This window comes from Ceratotherium simum, chromosome 33 (assembly GCF_057802395.1).
Source record: "Ceratotherium simum simum isolate JZ-2026a chromosome 33, ASM5780239v1, whole genome shotgun sequence".
Lineage (NCBI taxonomy): Eukaryota > Metazoa > Chordata > Mammalia > Perissodactyla > Rhinocerotidae > Ceratotherium > Ceratotherium simum.
This window is the reverse complement of record NC_141932.1, coordinates 22,610,425-22,628,125: the sequence shown is the minus strand read 5'-3', so window position 1 is coordinate 22,628,125 and position 17,701 is coordinate 22,610,425. Positions and strand designations below refer to the sequence as shown.

Below are 17,701 nucleotides of genomic sequence, written 5' to 3'. Positions count from 1 at the left end.
CCTACCAAATCCCTCAGGGAACACGGCCTCCACAGTGGGGAGATCCAAGAGTCACAGTTTCATAGAATGTCAAAGGGGGCACTGAGTTCAAATCGGGGGTGGGGTCTGCCCTGGGAGAGGGGTCCTGGTGTTCTTGTACCCATAGACCAAGAAACTTGTCCTTGGTATGTGGGGGAGAGCGACCAAGGCAGACCCTCATCTCAATTCTCGTCCTGCCAATCTGGCCCCAGGAAGATCTCAAGGCAACACATCCACGGAAACATCGCCTCATCCGGGAACTCGTCCTGGTCTTTGGGAACAGTCCCCGCGCCTGTCGCCCCAGCGCAGGCGGATGGGGGTCCGGCCAATGGCAGCAGAGTCACCGGAGCCCCGGCGCCCCCTGGCGGAGACCCGCCTGGCGCCCCGGGGCCACCGAGGGCCGCGCCCGCAGCCCCCGCCTGCAGAGCCCGGGTCCCGGCGGAGCCCGGCGGATCAGACACAAGGCCCCGCGTGCGCCACCAGCCTCAGGTCCCACGTGAGCAGGCGCAGGAGGGTGAAGATGACGGTGGCTTCGTGGCACCGAGGCGAGTCCTGGACCCGGGGAGGAGGCGTAGTGGGGCCGAGTCAGGAATCGTCTTCCCAAGAAACCCCGTCCAGTCCTCCCGTTCCCACCACTGCTCCCAGACCGTCTCCACCTTCCCCGGTCCCCCCTGCAGTCTAACCGCTTCACCCCGGCTCCACTCACAGCTCTCCGTGCTTTGGGACGCCTCCTGGGTGGCCGCAGGGACTTCCTCCAGGAGCCTGGCCGGACCAGCTCGAGCTGGAGGGGGAACAGGAGGGACATGAAGGGGGCGGAGACCAGAGTCTCCCTCTGCCTCTGCCGGGACCCTCCCAGCCGCAGACCACAGCCCGGATCTGGGGGACACCGAGGGGACCGAATCGGGTGTGGATCGGGTGTTGGGCTCAGCGGGAGGGATGGGCACAGCGGGCGGCCGCGCTCTGAGGCCCAGGGCGCAGGCGGGGCTGGGAGGGCGGAGGCCGGGGTAGGGGACACTCACGCAGGCCGCCACGTCCCGGGCCGCGGCCGCCAGCAGCTCCAGGGTCGGGCCGGTGCCGGGGACCCGCTCGAAACCTCGCAGGCTGCTCAGCACGGCCTGGGCGTCCGCGATGCCCCGGGCCACGAGGCGGAGGCGCGCGCACGAGTGCGGGGACCGGGAGTGAGACAGGGCCGGCCGGGCCCGCGCCTCCCCGCCGGCTCGCGGACTCCCCGAGGGCCGCAAGGAGCAGAGGCGCGGCCTCCAGCTCAGCGTCTCTTCCTCCTGCGGGACCAGGGTCGGGTGAGGCCGGGCCTCCTCGCCAGGGCTCCTGAAGGGCTGGGACGTCGGGGATCCCTGGACGGGGACGGCGGCGGCCGGTGCGGTGGTGCTTGTTGTGGACTGAACCACAGGGCTCTCCGGAGGCGTGATCGCGGCTGAAATGCAGCCCGCGCTCGCCTTGCCGAGCCCTGCGCCCCGACGTGCAGCCGAGTCCGCCTGGAGGGGCGCCCTTTGGTGACCCGCACAAAGGCCGCCTGTGCGCTTAGGACGGGGCGGCCGGAAAGATCTGGGGGTCAGAACCTGCACCCGGAGACACGACCCGCGCCTGCTGAACGCCTGGTCCTAAGGGCCCCTTGGCTCAGGGCCCTGCGTCTCCGCGCCCGGCGGGCCCAGGGTCCGGGGAGGAGGGTCTGGGCGTCACTCACGTAGCGGTCCCTCAGCGCCTTGACCGCCGCCAGCGCCCCGGGGTCCAGCGAGCGGTAGTGCGACAGGAGGCAGCGCCGGGGCGCCGCCGCGCAGGGGTCCGCCGCCACGCCCACCGTCACCAAGACCCACAGCCCCGCGGACACCGCGGCTGCGCCACTCCTCCCCATCCCCGCTCCTGCAGGAGGAGGGACGTCAGCGAGGCCGCGGAGAAGGCCCGGAGCCCAAGCCCCTGCCTCTGGTTAGACGCGCAGAGGGACTGACGCTGGGAGCGCGGGCGCGGAGCACACGCAGGGGAGACAGGATGGGCCCACACCCCTCATCCCCCAGCCTCTCCCCTCTCTCCTCAGCTGCCCTGCGCCCTCGGGGCCTCGTGCTGCAGCAGCGCCTGCCCTCCGCTGTCCCCTGGGTGGTGTGCAGAGTGGAGTCCACCTTCCACAGCGGTGCCTGTGCCCTCCGTGGTGGCTTTTATGGGCCCGGCTGAGTGAAGGGGAGCAGCCGGGCTTCCCCGTCCCGGTCAAGCTTTCCGAAGGTCAGCGCTGGCCAATGGCCCTGGGATGCCGGCCAGGGTGTGAGGACTTTCCCCGCCTGTGGGTCAGTGCCCGCGGCGGCTCTGCCCAGCTCTCTGGCCTGAGCCAACTGCCTATCTGTTGTCTGGACATCTGTTCGTCTTTGCTGCCTGTGCTGGTCTCGCTTTGCCCTCTAGGAACGAACTGAAACACACCTTTTCCTTCTCTTGGAAGCTCCAAGCTTGGCCGAGATCCCACAGAAGTGTCTGCCCTCAGGGAGGACAGTCTGGGCTTCTAGTGCTCTCTCCATCCCTCTCCTCCTTCATCCTGTCTGTCTCCCCTGCCTTTCTAGCTTTCTTTCTCTGCCTGAATATTCCCCCTTCCCGTCTCTCTGGCTTTTCCTCACCTGGGTCTTTGACAAACTCCCTCTGGCTTCCTTGTCTGTTATTAAATGATGTTTATTCCTTTACCCACTATAAAAGTATTGTTAGTTTGCTATTGAAAATTGGAATTACAGGCGTGTTTTTCTCAGTCATTGTTTCTTATAAAACTAAATACACACTGCAGTCAGCCCAGCAATTGCTTCCAGGACATTTATTTCTTAGAAATGAAAATGTATGTGACCCAGTAACATGAACGCAAATATTCACAGCAGCATTATTAGTATTAGCAAAACTAGAAAGCTCTCTAACCCTAGATCCTTAAGATGTTCTCGTAATTTTTTGTAAACGTTTTAGAGCTTTAAATTTTATATTTAGTGCGGGATCCATTTAGAGGTGATTGTTATTTTCAGTGCGCAGCTTGAGTCGAGGCTGGTGTTTTGGCCTGTGAGTGTCCACGTGCTCCAGTACCATTTGTTGTAGAGGCTCGTTTCCTCCACTGAATTGCTCATCCGCGTGTGAGCACTTGTAAACACAAGCAGTGTCACACCGTGTGTATTGGTCAGCAATTTACTTTTTCACTCTATACTATGTCTTGAAGATTTTCCACGTCAGTGCAAATAGATCTACTTCATCCGTTTAACTGCTGCAGGTCTAGCTTAACCTGAGGTTCATGGACCACCCCTGCAGTAGGATTCAGGGGAAGATGAAGTTGCATGGGGAAAAGATGCATTTTTCTCTTCACTAACCTCTAACTGAAATGTAGCATTTCCTTCATTATGAGTGTGAGCAATAAACCACGATAGTGTGAACAGAGCCTACGACTTTGCACTAAAAGGAGCCACAGATATTTTCATCGCACGTTCCCGATGTGGCACATATCTTGAAATATCATTTACTCTCATTACTACCTCAAAAGTATAGTAGTTATTTAACCTATTGCTATATCTTGTTACTTGCTGCATTAATAAAGAGGCATACATATCATTTATCACAAAATCGTTTTTATGCATTTGTAAAGTCATCATGATATTTTGTCATTTGTCATCTTGATCTCTTCAACATTTCAGTGCAATCAGTTTTCCACATGGTCCTGTGTATTTAATATTATGCATTTAAAAACACATTTCGGGGGCCGGCCGGGTGGCACAGCAGTAGGGTGTGAGCACTGCGCTTTGGCGGCCCAGGGTTCGCGGGTTTGGATCCCAGGCGCACACCAACTCATCGCTTGTCACGCCATGCTGTGGCGGCATCCCATATAAAGTAGAGGTAGACGGGCATGAATGTTAGCCCAGGGCCAATCTTCCTCAGCAAAAAAAAAAAAAAAAAGAGGAGAATTGGCATCGGATGTTAGCTCAGGGCTAGTGTTCCTCACAAAAAAAAAGAAAACACATTTCTGAAACAATAAGCAAATTACAGCAAAGTTGTAGGGTACAAGATTAATGAACAAAAATCAATTGCTTTCTTGTATAACAACAATGAACAATTTGAAATTGAAATTGAAATTGAAAACACCATTAGCACCCCCAAAAAATGAAACACTTAGGTACAAATCTAACAATATCAACACCATCTATATGAGGAAAACTACAGAACTCTGATGAAAGAATCAAAGGAAATCTAAAGACGGAGTTGTCCCATGTTCATGGATAGGAAGACTCAATATTGTTCTTCCCAACTTCATCTATAGATTCCACGCCATCCAATCAAAGTCCCAGTGAGTTATTTTGTAGATGTTGACAAACTGACAGTTTATATAGAGATTCGAAAGACCCAGAACAGCTAACACAATATGGAAGGAGAAGATCAAAGTCGGAGGACTGACACTACCCGACTTCAAGACTGTCTATGAAGTTACCGTCATCCAGACAGTGTGGTGTTGGTGAAAGAATAGACAAATCAATGGAACAGAATAGAAAGCCCAGGAAGAGACCCCACAGACATAGTCCACTGATCTTCCAGAAAGGACCAAAGGCAATTCTTTTTTTTTTTTTGTGAGGAACACTGGCCCTGAGCTAACGTCCAATGTCAATCTTCCTCTACTTTATATGTGATGCCACCGTGCATGCCCGGGATCCAGCCCTGCGAACCCTGGGCCCCCAAAGCGGAGTGTGCACACTTAACCACTGGGCCCAGGGGCCGGCCCAGCAAAGGCAATTCAATAGGGATAAGATAATCTTTTTAACAAGTGGTATTGAAATAACTGGACATTCACATGCAAAAAACTGAATCTAGACACAGACCTAACACATTTCAGGAAGACTAACTCAAAATGTATCATAGACCTAAATGTAAAGTGCAAAACTCTGAAAATCCTAGAATGTAGCATAGGAGAAAGTCCAGGGGACTTTGGGTTTTGTGGTGTCTTTTACATATGCAGAAAGCACGATCCATGGAAGAAAATAATTGATGAGCTGGACTTCATTCAAATGAACAACTTGAGCTCCATGAAAGACATTGTTACAAGAGAATGAAAAAATTTCCCTGCCTCTCTCCTAACCTTCAGAGCCATGGCTTTAACAAAACACTGGAAATAACATCAGTGCCCACCCAGAGGGGATTGGTTATTAAATGATCCCGTTAGATGGAAGACTCAATAGTGGCATATGTGGATGTCTTCCTTGCCCCTCCAGGTCCACTCTACCCACTTCTCCTCCCTGCTCTGGACCCAGGAGGCTGGCCTTTGGTCTCCCTTGGGTGCAGCCAGTGGGGAGGCCAGCAGTAGTGCCAGGGAGAGGGGAAGGAGAGGAAGGTCAGAGTATTTACTCCCCAGGCTTCCCCCCTGTGGGGCCACCACACCTGTCTATTTCCTCCTCCTGTGTATGTGACTTTCTCCTCCTAGGCCAGGTAACCACTCCCTCCCCTGTCCCCTTCTTCAGGCCCAGGGAGGACACGCGCTCTCCAGGGACCCCAAGGCCTTGTGATACTCCGAGTTCTTTCTCTTCACCACCAACTTCCTTTGTATATACTCCTGGTATTAACCCACCTCAAATTATCCTAAATTGACTGTTCTGTTTCCTGCAGGGGCCCTAATGATACTGTATAATGAAAGACACAGGAAAATGCAAATGAGATAACATTGGACATAAAAAAGCAGGTACCAAACTGTATACAGGCTGGGTTACTTGGGGAGAAATTGTTCACAGAAAGAGAAGAAAAGGGGAGGAGGGAATTGCTACTACTTGATAAAAGAATACCCTCCGGGCAGCGGGATTCAAGACTGACTTTATTCTCCAAGTTGTATGATATTGTACTGACTGAATATGTACAATGAATGTGTTACTTAGGCAATCAGAAAACATATGCACAAATAAATATGTGCAAAATTTCTACACACTGGAGGAATTGTTCCAGAGGTGGGGTGAGGGGAGAGGGATCTGGGTTGAAGTTACAGGTGTTTCCTTTCCTCCTTTATGTGTTTCTGTATGTTTCAAGTTTAATCCAATGAAGGGTAGTTTTACGCAGTGTAGTGTCTTTTTGAGGATTAAATGAGAAGATACGTATGTATTGATTACTTAGAGGAGGGCCTGGTATGCAGTAAGCACTGTCTAAGGGCTGGTTATGACACTGGAACAGAGAGAAGGACACCAAGAATGATGAAAAGAAAGTGAGAGGATACTGAAAGGGAAACAGACCAGAACTGGCGGCAGAGAGTTGGGCAGAGCCACCGCGGGCACTGTCCCACAGGCGGGGAAAGTCCTCACACCCTGGCCGGCATCCCAGGGCCGTTGGCCAGCGCTGACCTTCGGAAAGCTTGACCGGGACGGGGAAGCCCGGCTGCTCCCCTTCTCTCAGCCGGGCCCATAAAAGCCACCACGGAGGGCGCAGGCACCGCTGTGGAAGGTGGACTCCACTCTGCACACCACCCAGGGGACAGCGGAGGGCAGGCGCTGCTGCAGCACGAGGCCCCGAGGGCGCAGGGCAGGTGAGGAGAGAGGGGAGAGGCTGGGGGAGGAGGGGTGTGGGCCCATCCTGTCTCCCCTGCTTGTGTGCTCCGCGCCCGCGCTCCCAGCGTCAGTCCCTCTGCGCGTCTAACCAGAGGCAGGGGCTTGGGCTCCGGGCCTTCTCCGCGGCCTCGCTGACGTCCCTCCTCCTGCAGGAGCGGGGATGGGGCGGAGTGGCGCAGCCGCAGTGTCCGCGGGGCTGTGGGTCTTGGTGACGGTGGGCGTGGCGGCGGACCCCTGCGCGGCGGCGCCCCGGCGCTGCCTCCTGTCGCACTACCGCTCGCTGGACCCCGGGGCGCTGGCGGCGGTCAAGGCGCTGAGGGACCGCTACGTGAGTGACGCCCAGACCCTCCACCCCGGACCCTGGGCCCGCCGGGCGCGGAGACGCAGGGCCCTGAGCCGAGGGGCCCTTACGACCAGGCGTCCAGCAGGCGCAAGTCGTGTCTCCGGGTCCGCTTTCTGACCCCCAGATCTTCCCGGCCGCCCCGTCCTAAGCGCACAGGCGGCTTTTGTGCGGGTCACCAAAGGGCGCCCCTCCAGGCGGACTCGGCTGCATGTCGGGGCGCAGGGCTCGGCAAGGCGAGCGCGGGCTGCATTTCAGCCGCGATCACGCCTCCGGAGAGCCCTGTGGTTCAGTCCACAACAAGCACCACCGCACCGGCCGCCGCCGTCCCGGTCCAGGGATCCCCGACGTCCCAGCGCTTCAGGAGCCCTGGCGAGGAGGCCCGTCCTCACCCGACCCTGGTCCCGTAGGAGGAAGAGACGCTGAGCTGGAGGCCGCGCCGCTGCTCCTTGCGGCCCAGGAGGGACCCTCCGCCGCCCTCGGGGAGTCCGCGAGCCGGCGGGGAGGCACGGGCCGGGGCGGCCCTGTCTCACTCCCGGTGCCCGCATTCGTGCGCGCGCCTCCGCCTCGTGGCCCGGGGCATCGCGGACGCCCAGGCCGTGCTGAGCAGCCTGCGAGGTCCCGAGCGGGTCCCCGGCACCGGCCCGACCCTGGAGCTGCTGGCGGCCGCGGCCCGGGACGTGGCGGCCTGCGTGAGTGTCCCCTACCCCGGCCTCCGCCCTCCCAGCCCCGCCTGCGCCCTGGGCCTCAGAGCGCGGCCGCCCGCTGTGCCCATCCCTCCCGCTGAGCCCAACACCCGATCCACACCCGATTCGGTCCCCTCGGTGTCCCCCAGATCCGGGCTGTGGTCTGCGGCTGGGAGGGTCCCGGCAGAGGCAGAGGGAGACTCTGGTCTCCGCCCCCTTCATGTCCCTCCTGTTCCCCCTCCAGCTCGAGATGGTCCGGCCAGGCTTCTGGAGGAAGTCCCTGCGGCCACCCAGGAGGCGTCCCAAAGCACGGAGAGCTGTGTGGAGCCGGGGTGAAGCGGTTAGACTGCAGGGGGGACCGGGGAAGGTGGAGACGGTCTGGGAGCAGTGGTGGGAACGGGAGGACTGGACGGGGTTTCTTGGGAAGACGATTCCTGACTCGGCCCCACTACGCCTCCTCCCCGGGTTCCAGGACTCGCCTCGGTGCCACGAAGCCACCGTCATCTTCACCCTCCTGCGCCTGCTCACGTGGGACCTGAGGCTGGTGGCGCACGCGGGGCCTTGTGTCTGATCCGCCGGGCTCCGCCGGGACCCGGGCTCTGCAGGCGGGGGCTGCGGGCGCGGCCCTCGGTGGCCCCGGGGCGCCAGGCGGGTCTCCGCCAGGGGGCGCCGGGGCTCCGGAGACTCTGCTGCCATTGGCCGGACCCCCATCCGCCTGCGCTGGGGCGACAGGCGCGGGGACTGTTCCCAAGGACCAGGACGAGTTCCCGGATGCGGCGATGTTTCCGTGGATGTGTTGCCTTGAGATCTTCCTGGGGCCAGATTGGCAGGACGAGAATTGAGATGAGGGTCTGCCTTGGTCGCTCTCCCCCACATACCAAGGACAAGTTTCTTGGTCTATGGGTACAAGAACACCAGGACCCCTCTCCCAGGGCAGACCCCACCCCCGATTTGAACTCAGTGCCCCCTTTGACATTCTATGAAACTGTGACTCTTGGATCTCCCCACTGTGGAGGCCGTGTTCCCTGAGGGATTTGGTAGGGAAGGGGCCCAAAGTCCTTCATTCACTATAGTTTTTGGGATTCCGTTACTTATGTGTGTGTGTTTTTTTTTAATTTGTGAAATTCCTGTGTGTATTTACTATTCTGTCTCCCAGTGTTAATGTATTGCCAGTTATTAAATATTCCTGCATTTGCACTGTTGTTGCCCTGTGATCATTTGGGGTGCACTCTTCAGTAAAATGTGCTGAGCCAGAAAAATCAGGTGTCTTGAGAGTCAATTCTGACCCTGCCACGTAATCATGCAGTAACCGTGGGCCAGTTACTTCTCTCTGAGCCTCAGTTTCTCACCCATCCAATGGCGTTATTATCCTTCCCTCCAAATGAGTAATGCACATTGAAATAGTGTTTGTAATGCTTCCAGATGAGGTCTTAAAAAAAGGTCTCCATAAGAGATTCCTTAGGGCCGGCCCGTGGCTTAGCGGTTAGGTGCGTGCCCTCGGCTACTGGCCACCCTCGTTCGGATCCCGGGCCCGCACCGACGCACCGCTTCTCCAGCCATGCTGAGGCCATGTCCCACATACAGCAACTAGAAGGATGTGCAACTATGACATACAACTATCTACTGGGGCTTTGGGGGAAAAAAAGAAAAAAGGAGGAGGATTGGCAACAGATGTTAGCTCAGAGCCCGTCTTCCTCAGCAAAAAGAGGAGGATTAGCGCGGATGGTAGCTCAGGGCTGATCTTCCTCACAGAAAAAATAGAAAAAAGAAGAGATTCCTCAAAAAGTTACAAATAGAAACACCTTATGATCCAGCTATCCCGCTACTGGGTATCTACTCAACAAACCTAAAATCAACAATCCAAAGGGGCTTATGCACCCCTATGTTCATCGCAGCATTATTCACTATAGCCAAGACATAGAAGCAACCCAAGTGTCCCTCGACTGATGATTGGATAAAGAAGATGTGGGATATATATACCATGGAATACTACTCAGCCATAAAAAAAGACAAAATCGTCCCATTTGCAACAACATGGATGGACCTGGAGGGTATTATGTTAAGTGAAATAAGTCAGAAAGAGAAAGACAAACAGTGCTTGATTTCACTCATATGTGGAAGATCAACCAACACATGCACAGATAGAACTGTTTGGGGGTTACCAGGGGCTAGGGGGGTGTGGGGTGGGCACAAGGGGTGGAGGGATGCACTTATATGGTGACTGATAAACAACAATGCATGACAAAAATTTCACAATAAAAAAATAATTAAAATATAAATTTAAAAAAAGTCTCCATAAATAACCGCAGACACATCAATACACAAACAGGTGTACATTTTCCATTTGTCCAGATCTTGGGCTGGCAATCTTTGTTGCTAACTGCCCACCTCTTTCCCAATGTCACACAGCTCGTGAGGGTCAGAGCCAGGTCTGAACCCCACAGCCTTTAGCTCCAGGAACCCTGCTCTCAACCACCTCACTGAACTTTCTTTTCAAGAAAAATAAGTACGAAGGCTAGGAATTCTGAGATAATATGTCGCTTTTCAGAATTCTCCTTTGATGCAATGTCCCCTCCCCTGGGTTCAAGCCCTTGCAATTGACAGAAACTGCCCAAGGCACTGGTGGGTGACTTGGTACATCCCTGCTCTTGCTTCTGATACATTTTTATGTATCAGGGCTCAAAGATTTTTCCAACTGAGCACTTCTGTCCACCGCCTCCCTGGAACTAGAAATGAGGGAAAGAAGGGGTCAGGGTGGGGGTCAAGTGTCAAAAAGGACTCGGCACCTGCTGTCCAAGAAACTCATCACCCCCAGGCCTAGGAGATCTAGGGACACAGAGGCTGGAGGGCGCACTGGTTACTGTCTAGCGTCAGAGAAAACTCGGTTAAAATCCTGCCCTCACCACTTGTCTGCTGTGTGACCTTGGGCGGGTGTCTTAATCTCTTTGAGTCCCTGCAGGTTACTCTGTATTTAAAATGTAGGCAAAGCACAGTATGTATGCCCTCGGTGCTACTGTGGGTAGTCAATTCCACATTGTGGCGAAGCCTCTGTGACACGTACACGCTCAACAAGAGGAGGGTGTTTTGTTTTCCATTTGCACTGACTGTTCCCTTTGCCTAATAGGCTCCCCCTCAGATCCTCACACGGCTCCCTCCCTCCCTTCCCTTAGGTCTTTGTTCCAGTGCATTCTCTCCCAGCAACTGGTTTCACGCAAACTTCCTCCTGCCCTCTGCTCTCATGCCTGTTTCCTTCTCTCATCTTCCATTCCCTGACGTAACACATACCACACACTTCACTTCCCCTTATGCTTTTTGTTACTCCTCTCTGGTCAAAAGCTCCATGAAGGACTGTTTTATGTATTTTGTTTCACTGCTCTATTCCTGCACCTTGCACAGTGCCTGACACAAAGTGTGGACTGAATAAATACGAGTGGAACGAGTGAAGGCGTTGGCCACAAACCAACTGGTTTCTTGAAGTCCTTGTCCTCACCCCGATTCCTTAGCAGTGCCTCCTAGACCTGGTCCTTCTGTGCCTGGACAAGGAAAGAAGATGTTGGTGCCAGCTCCCCACGCCCCGTTCATTTTTTGTGGGTACCAGGTGGGGGCAGATGGGGAAGAGCTGGTCTCCTCTCTTAATTCTTGGGCGTTTTCCCTTTCTGACTCTCTACCACCCCAGCAGCCTTCCCCCGGGGTCCCCTCCCCCAAACAGTGTCCCTCTTGGAAATTCCAGATTCTTTGTGGCATCACTCCCTAGGGTGCCTTTTCCCTCCACTCTCTGCCTTGGGACATCCTGCAGAAAGGCGAGTCTCTCTGCCCCCTCCTCAGCCCCGTCCTGGATCCAGCCCCGTCAGGGCACCGTGAACCCCTCGGGGGCTGCAGCAGCCGGCCCTGAGGCTTCGTCTTCGGAGCTCACCTTCCTGTAGGCGAGCACTGAGTCCTGTCAGTTTCCCTCTCACCCAGCGCTCACCTGGCTCCGGGCCCCGCCCCGCTCTGGGCTTCCCCGGCCTGGGCCCCCCCTGGTGGTGGGTATCAACCTCAGGCTGTTTTCGCTTTTCCTACATCAGCCCAGATTGCTGGTCTGTCCAGGCTAAAAGCTGCACCATGGAGCTCAGGCGGGAGTTCCATCCCAGACGGAACTGGAAGTTCAGAGACAGACAGACAGAGCAGCGGGCTGAGATCCAGAAGAGGAGACTGAGGTCAGAGACACCAAACAAGACTGAAGGAGAGACCCCAGGTGACAACCTCAGAGCGGACACTTGGAGCCCCCGTCTGCTGACGGAGCCCAGAGACCAAGGATGAAGCTGGGTGAGCCCCACGTCATTGTGCGTGACCCTCACCTCCCCAGCCCCTGATTTCTCGTCCATCCCCTCATCTTTCTGTCCTTCCGTAACACAGGCGTGGCTGTGGGCTGTGTGCCGGTGCTGACGCTGATGACCACAGTGTTGACCAGCACAGCAGCAGTTTCCGTGCGCCTCAGGGCCCCCCCGGATGCACGGGGCTGCCACATGGCCCAGTACAAGTCCCTGTCCCCACGAGAGCTGCAGGCCTTCAGGAGGGCCAGGGATGCCTTTGTGAGTCTCCCCTCTGCCCCGCCTGCTGTGGGCTAACCTCCACCCCTCCCTCTGTGGGTCACCCTGCTACACCTGGCTGAGGGTAGACCTGCCCCCTTCCTTCTGGGCTAAGCTCCACCCTTCCCACAGTGGGCTATCTCCCGCTCTGGCTGCAGTGGACTGACTCGTGTCCTCCCGCAGTGGAGGTGCCCCCACCATCCTTCAGCAAGCTAACCTCCCCTCCTCCATTGTCAGCCATCCCCCAGTCACACTGAGTGGTCTAACCTCCATCCCTCGTGCTGCTGGCTGACCTCTGCCCTTGCCCTCTAGGAAGAGTCCTTCTTGCCAAAGCATAACAGGAGCTGCGGCTCCCGCCCCTTCCCCAGGACCTGGCACCTGAAGCAGCTGCAGGTGAGAGGGAAGAATCAGGCCCCCTGCCCTCACTGGGCGCCGCTCATCTGGCTCCTTAGGCGGCCCCCTCACCTTCTGCTTCTCACTGTCCCGCTCTGCTTGCCCCCCCGCAAGTCCCCCTGACCTCTGCCCTCACCTGGCCACAGTGGCTGTGCCCTCCCACCTGTACCCTGACTTTCCCTGTCACCTGTCCCTTCCTCGGTCTCCTCACCTGTTCTCTCCCGTGCACTCTCACCTGTCTCTGTCCCTCTCCTCAGGTGTGGGAGCGCCCCGTGGCCTTGGAGGCGGAGCTGGCCCTGACTCTGAAGGTCCTGGGGACCATGGCTGACTCGTCCCTGGGGGACGTCCTGGACCAGCCCCTTCACACGCTGAGCCACATCCACTCTCAACTCCAGGCCTGTGTGAGTGTTGGGGCGCCCAGGCCGTGTCTGTAGGCTCTGACCACCCACATGTCCCCCCGGTCCCAGGCCCTGCCTCACTGTCCCCCCTCCTCTGCCCACAGGTCCCCGCTCAGCCCACAGTGGGCCCCAGGCCCCGGGGCCGCCTGCACCAGTGGCTGCACCGGCTCCTTGAGGCCCCGAGGAAGGTGAGTGACCGGGGAGTGACCAGTGTCTGGGGGCAACTGGGAGCCCAGAGGATGGGCGGCCGCTGACCCATCCCTCCTCCCCACAGGAGTTCCGTGGCTGCCTCCAAGCCTCTGTCATGTTCAACCTCCTCCGCCTCCTCGCCCAGGACGTAAAATGTGTCGCCAATGGAGACCTGTGTGTCTGACCCCCGAGACCCACCTGCAACCTGTCCCAGCATCTGAGATGTTGACGCATCAGCCACTTGTCTTAATTTATTATCACCAAACCACTATTTATGTATTTATGATAGGTTTCTGAATTCTCAAACTCAGACCCAATAAAATGTTTATTTTTATATTTTTTTATAAAAAGTGTGCAAATAAACAATGACGAAAGGATGCTCTCTGTGGTTGGGACCGTGTGTGTGCTTGTGTGGGTGTTTTCTTTTGCTGCCATAACAAATGATCACAAACTGAGCATCTCGGAACAAGACGCATTTGTTGTCTCCCGTTCTGCAGCTCAGAGATCCGGGGGGCTCGGCCAGTTCCTCTGCTAAGTGAGGGTCTCACGAGGCTGAGTCAGAGTGATGCCGGCTGGATCCTTCTCGGGAGGCCCTGCGAAGACTCCGCTTCCAAGCTCCTTCAAGTTGTTGGCGGAATTCTGTCCCTTGCAGTGGGAGACTGAGGTCCTCGTGTCCTTGCTGGCTGTGAGGGGCTGTCCTTAGCCCCTGGTGCCCTCTTTCTGGTCTTTGCACGTGGGACCCTACACCTCAGAGCCAGCCACAGTGTGTCAAACCCTTCTCACGCTCGGAATCCCTCTGACTTCTCCTTCTGCCCCATTTCTTTTCTGCCTCCAGCCCGAGAAAGTTCTCTGCTTTTAGGGACTCCTGTGTTCAGATTGGGCTCACCAGATAAACCAGGATAATCTCCCTAGTTTAAAGTCCGTAAGCCCTAATTACATCCTCAAAGTCCCTTTGGCGTGTAGCAGAAGGTGTCATGGGCTCCAGGGATGGGGGTGGGCGTCTCTGGGGGCCATTACTCAGCCTACCACGGTCTGTTTGTGATTGTGTGTGGGCGCGTGTGGTCCCTCTGAGGGTGTGAGTGGGTCGCTTAGAGTACATTCTGCTCTAAGTAGAGTAACGTAAACTAAAAATGTCTTTATAACAAGAACACGTATCACCGCACATGGTGAGAGTCTGGCACAGCAGGGCCCAGTTAAGGCCGGGCTGTCCGGTGTGGTCCACAGGCCATCTGTAGCTACTGAACCCTTGGAATGTAGCTGGGACGAGCTGAGCTGTGCTCTGAGTATAAAATACACTCCAGAATTTGAAGAAGTTTTATTTAAAAAAATTTTTTCAGATGCTGCCTGCCAAATTTCTCCACTGTAAAGTTACTATTTCTCTCTTTGTTACAAATATGTGGAGAAACTTTGAGACTGTGTAAATACCTACTCTCAAACTCTGACCCCTTCCTTTTAGCATCCAAGGATGGTGTTTGCCTGACTGTTAATATCATGTCAATTACTGAACAGTGAGTCTCTAATTTCACCATTCTTTCTACATTTATTCGTTGACATTCGACCCTTAGGAAGAGCTTTTCACCCCTCCCTTGTGTATGTATTCACCAACTGATTTATATCAACATGGACTTAGGAATTCTCATTTTATTCAATGGATTGTCATTCTTTACTATTGTTTATTTTGATGCTCAAGCTCCCAGAGGAGGCCAATGGGAACCCTTTAAAGGAGGCTCCCACGTCCTCTTAATATGTCCCCATCAATCTTGGAGCACTTCCTTGCTTTCTGGAATAAGATTTCCAGGCTCATCTTGTCATCTTCCTGCCCCATTTCTGTCAGCAGCCATTTCCCCAAGGAGCTCTGGTTTGTTTTGGTGGAGAACAGTATTTAGAAACCAAGATCTGGGAGCTAAATGAGCTGATTGCTACAAGGATATCAGCTTCTCTACCGTCTCAGTGCACAGGGCTAGGAAATAGATGTATGTGTGTACAGAATTTTTATTTACTGTAAAAAAAGTAAAATCTCACTAATACTTTTTATATTGAGTAAATGTTGGAGTGATATTTTGGATATATTGGGTCAAATAAAGCATATTTAAAATTAATTTCATATATTTCTTTTCTTTTTTTTTCTTTTTGAGGAAGGTTGTCCCTGAGCTAACATCTGTTGTCAATCTTCCTCCTTTTTTCCTTTTTTCTCCCCAAAGCCCCAGTAGATAGTTGTATGTCGTAGTTGTGCATCCTTCTAGTTCTTCTATGTGGGACGCCACCTCAGCATGGCTTGATGAGCAGTGAGTAGGTCAGCGCCCAGGATCCAAACCGGCAAATCCTGGGCCACTGAAGCGCAATGCACAAACTTAACCGCTATGCCGCAGGGCCAGTGCCTCTTTTCCCTTTTTAATCGTGGCTACTAGAAGACTTAAAATTACAAATGTGGCTCACATAATATTTATACTGAACAGTACTGGTTTAGAGGGCATGATGTCATAGTGAATCCAGGCTCTTTCCATCTGGCTGCTCCTCTATCCTCACTATATCAGTACTGTCTCCCCACTTGATCATAAGATGGCTGCTGCTGCTCCAGCCATCACACAATCACATAATTGTCTACAAAGCAGGAATGACAGGGACTCCAGCTAGTTATCTCTAAATACATCCTCCCTTCTTCCTTTACTAAGAGAACCCCTGAATTGTAAAAGTGTTCAAGATTAGTCTAATAAGACAACGTTTTTCAGCCTTCCCTGGACCTACAACACTAAGTTCTGGCCAATGCACATGAGTGAAAGTGATCTGAGCCCCTTATGAGCTGTTCCTTTAAAGGAAATGGCAATGCCCTCCTCATGTCCTTCCTCAGTTCTTGCTGAATGACAGAAATGAGAGCAGCCGTCTTACATTCCCTTCAATTTTCCAGGATATTTTCAGTGGATATAGAATTCTGTATTGACAGCTTTCTTTTCTCTTTCAGTACATTCAAGGTTCAGGGTAATTTCTATGGAGACTCATCCTCCCTCTTCTGGGGCTCCCTCCATATCGGGATTTCCCCTCTCAGTTCCCAACTGCTCTGGCAGCCCCCAAACTCTGGTGTCTGACACCTCAAGTCAATAACTGTTCCTGCAGGAGTTCAAGCTGTCCCTTGCCACATGGACGGAGGTGCGTCCCCAGAGGAAAAGCCGTGTGAACTCAGGTCTCACACAGTGCGTTCTGTTCTTTAGAAGCTTACCAGTCTCCACCTGCTTCCGGCTGCTCTCCAGTGCCTTCAGTTAGCTGTTTTTCTTAAAAATATTAGCCAGAGTTGGTAACCGTCACCCATTGGCAGTTGGTCATGCCCTCTCACCTGTCCCCGTCTCACCTGTCTCCCTCTCCGGGTCTCTCTCAGGAGAGTGACTCTCACGTGGGGTCTCATCCGCGGCTGCAGTCAGGCGTCAGCTGGGACATGATTGATCTGAGGCTGGCCCGGGCTGGAGGTCACCGACAGCTCACTCACACGGCCGGAGCTCAGCTGGGGTGTTGACCAGAGCGCCTACAAGGGGCTTCTCCACGTGACTCGGTCTTTTCACAGCCTGCAGCCCTAAGTAGTTGAACATCTTCCGTGGGGGCTGGCTGCCCTCAGAGCAGTGTTTCAGGGACAGGAAGTCACAGCTGAAGGCTGGTTAAGGGCTATGCCCAGAAGTGACACTGTGTGCTATGTTCCCAGCAGTCACGGCCCCCACCCAGATTCGAGGGGTGGTGAAAACTAAAGGGGGCTCGTGATGGTGGAGTGGCAATGTCACATTGCAGTAGAGCTTGCGGGATGGAGATATTGCAGGGACCGTCGCTGGAAGGTACAATTAGGCCACAATAGACAGATCTATTTCCCTCCACACAACACTCTAAGTATGCATGACACTGTGTGAGTGAATGTGTTCACCCGGGGTCCATGACTGGGGGTGCCCAGAGGAGTCCCCAGATCCTGACACCTCCAGAGGCTTTGCCTAAGTCCAGTGCTGGGGACAGGGGACCAATGAGTGTCCCTCTCTGTGGGACATGCAGGAGAACGGATCAAATCTACCAACACACACACATTTGGTGTTCTTTTTATTGTCAATCGACAAAATACACAAGAAATATGATAACATGAAATATGATAGCATGATACATGATACATGATAACAACACAAGGAGAACCATCCTGTCTTATAACAATAGCAAAAAGTTAGTGAAAGATCTCAGTGGATCTGGTCATATTCTAAGTACTGCCCCAGGGTAACTCCTTGAATTCACACAAGAGCCCTATGATGTAGGTACTATTATCAGCTCACATTTTAAGGACAGGAGAAATGAGGAATAGAGTGGTAAATCGCCCACCCAGTGTCACACAGCTAATAAGTTAGGATTGGAAACAAATTATTCTTGGCGTCAGAGTCCATACTCTTAAAGACCATGATACATGGACTCTAAAAGAAAACAGACAACAAAGATAAGTGTGAAAAGGAAGATTTTTGATAACTGTGCGATTTGACCTGTTCCCAATAAAACAGACCCTGCAATGGACAGATGTTGCTGGGGTGATTGGAGCAAGTGCCCATTTCCTGTTCTTCAG

At 54.2% G+C, this 17,701-nt stretch overlaps 2 protein-coding genes across 2 annotated transcripts; both read left to right on the top strand.

Moving 5' to 3' along the window:
• Positions 1-6,714: 6,714 nt before the first annotated feature.
• On the top strand, positions 6,715-8,169 carry LOC147912887 (interferon lambda-4-like). The gene is made up of 5 exons (XM_087421943.1): positions 6,715-6,937; positions 7,022-7,125; positions 7,305-7,586; positions 7,825-7,899; positions 8,053-8,169. Exons 1-5 carry the CDS (start codon positions 6,715-6,717, stop codon positions 8,149-8,151), a joined length of 783 nt encoding a protein of 260 aa, XP_087278069.1. The 3' UTR covers positions 8,152-8,169.
• A 3,512-nt stretch (positions 8,170-11,681) lies between these two features.
• On the top strand, positions 11,682-13,312 carry LOC147912886 (interferon lambda-3-like). The gene is made up of 6 exons (XM_087421942.1): positions 11,682-11,814; positions 11,976-12,151; positions 12,461-12,541; positions 12,799-12,942; positions 13,044-13,127; positions 13,214-13,312. The coding sequence occupies exons 1-6, from the start codon at positions 11,682-11,684 to the stop codon at positions 13,310-13,312; spliced, it is 717 nt and encodes a 238-aa protein (XP_087278068.1).
• Positions 13,313-17,701: the final 4,389 nt, after the last annotated feature.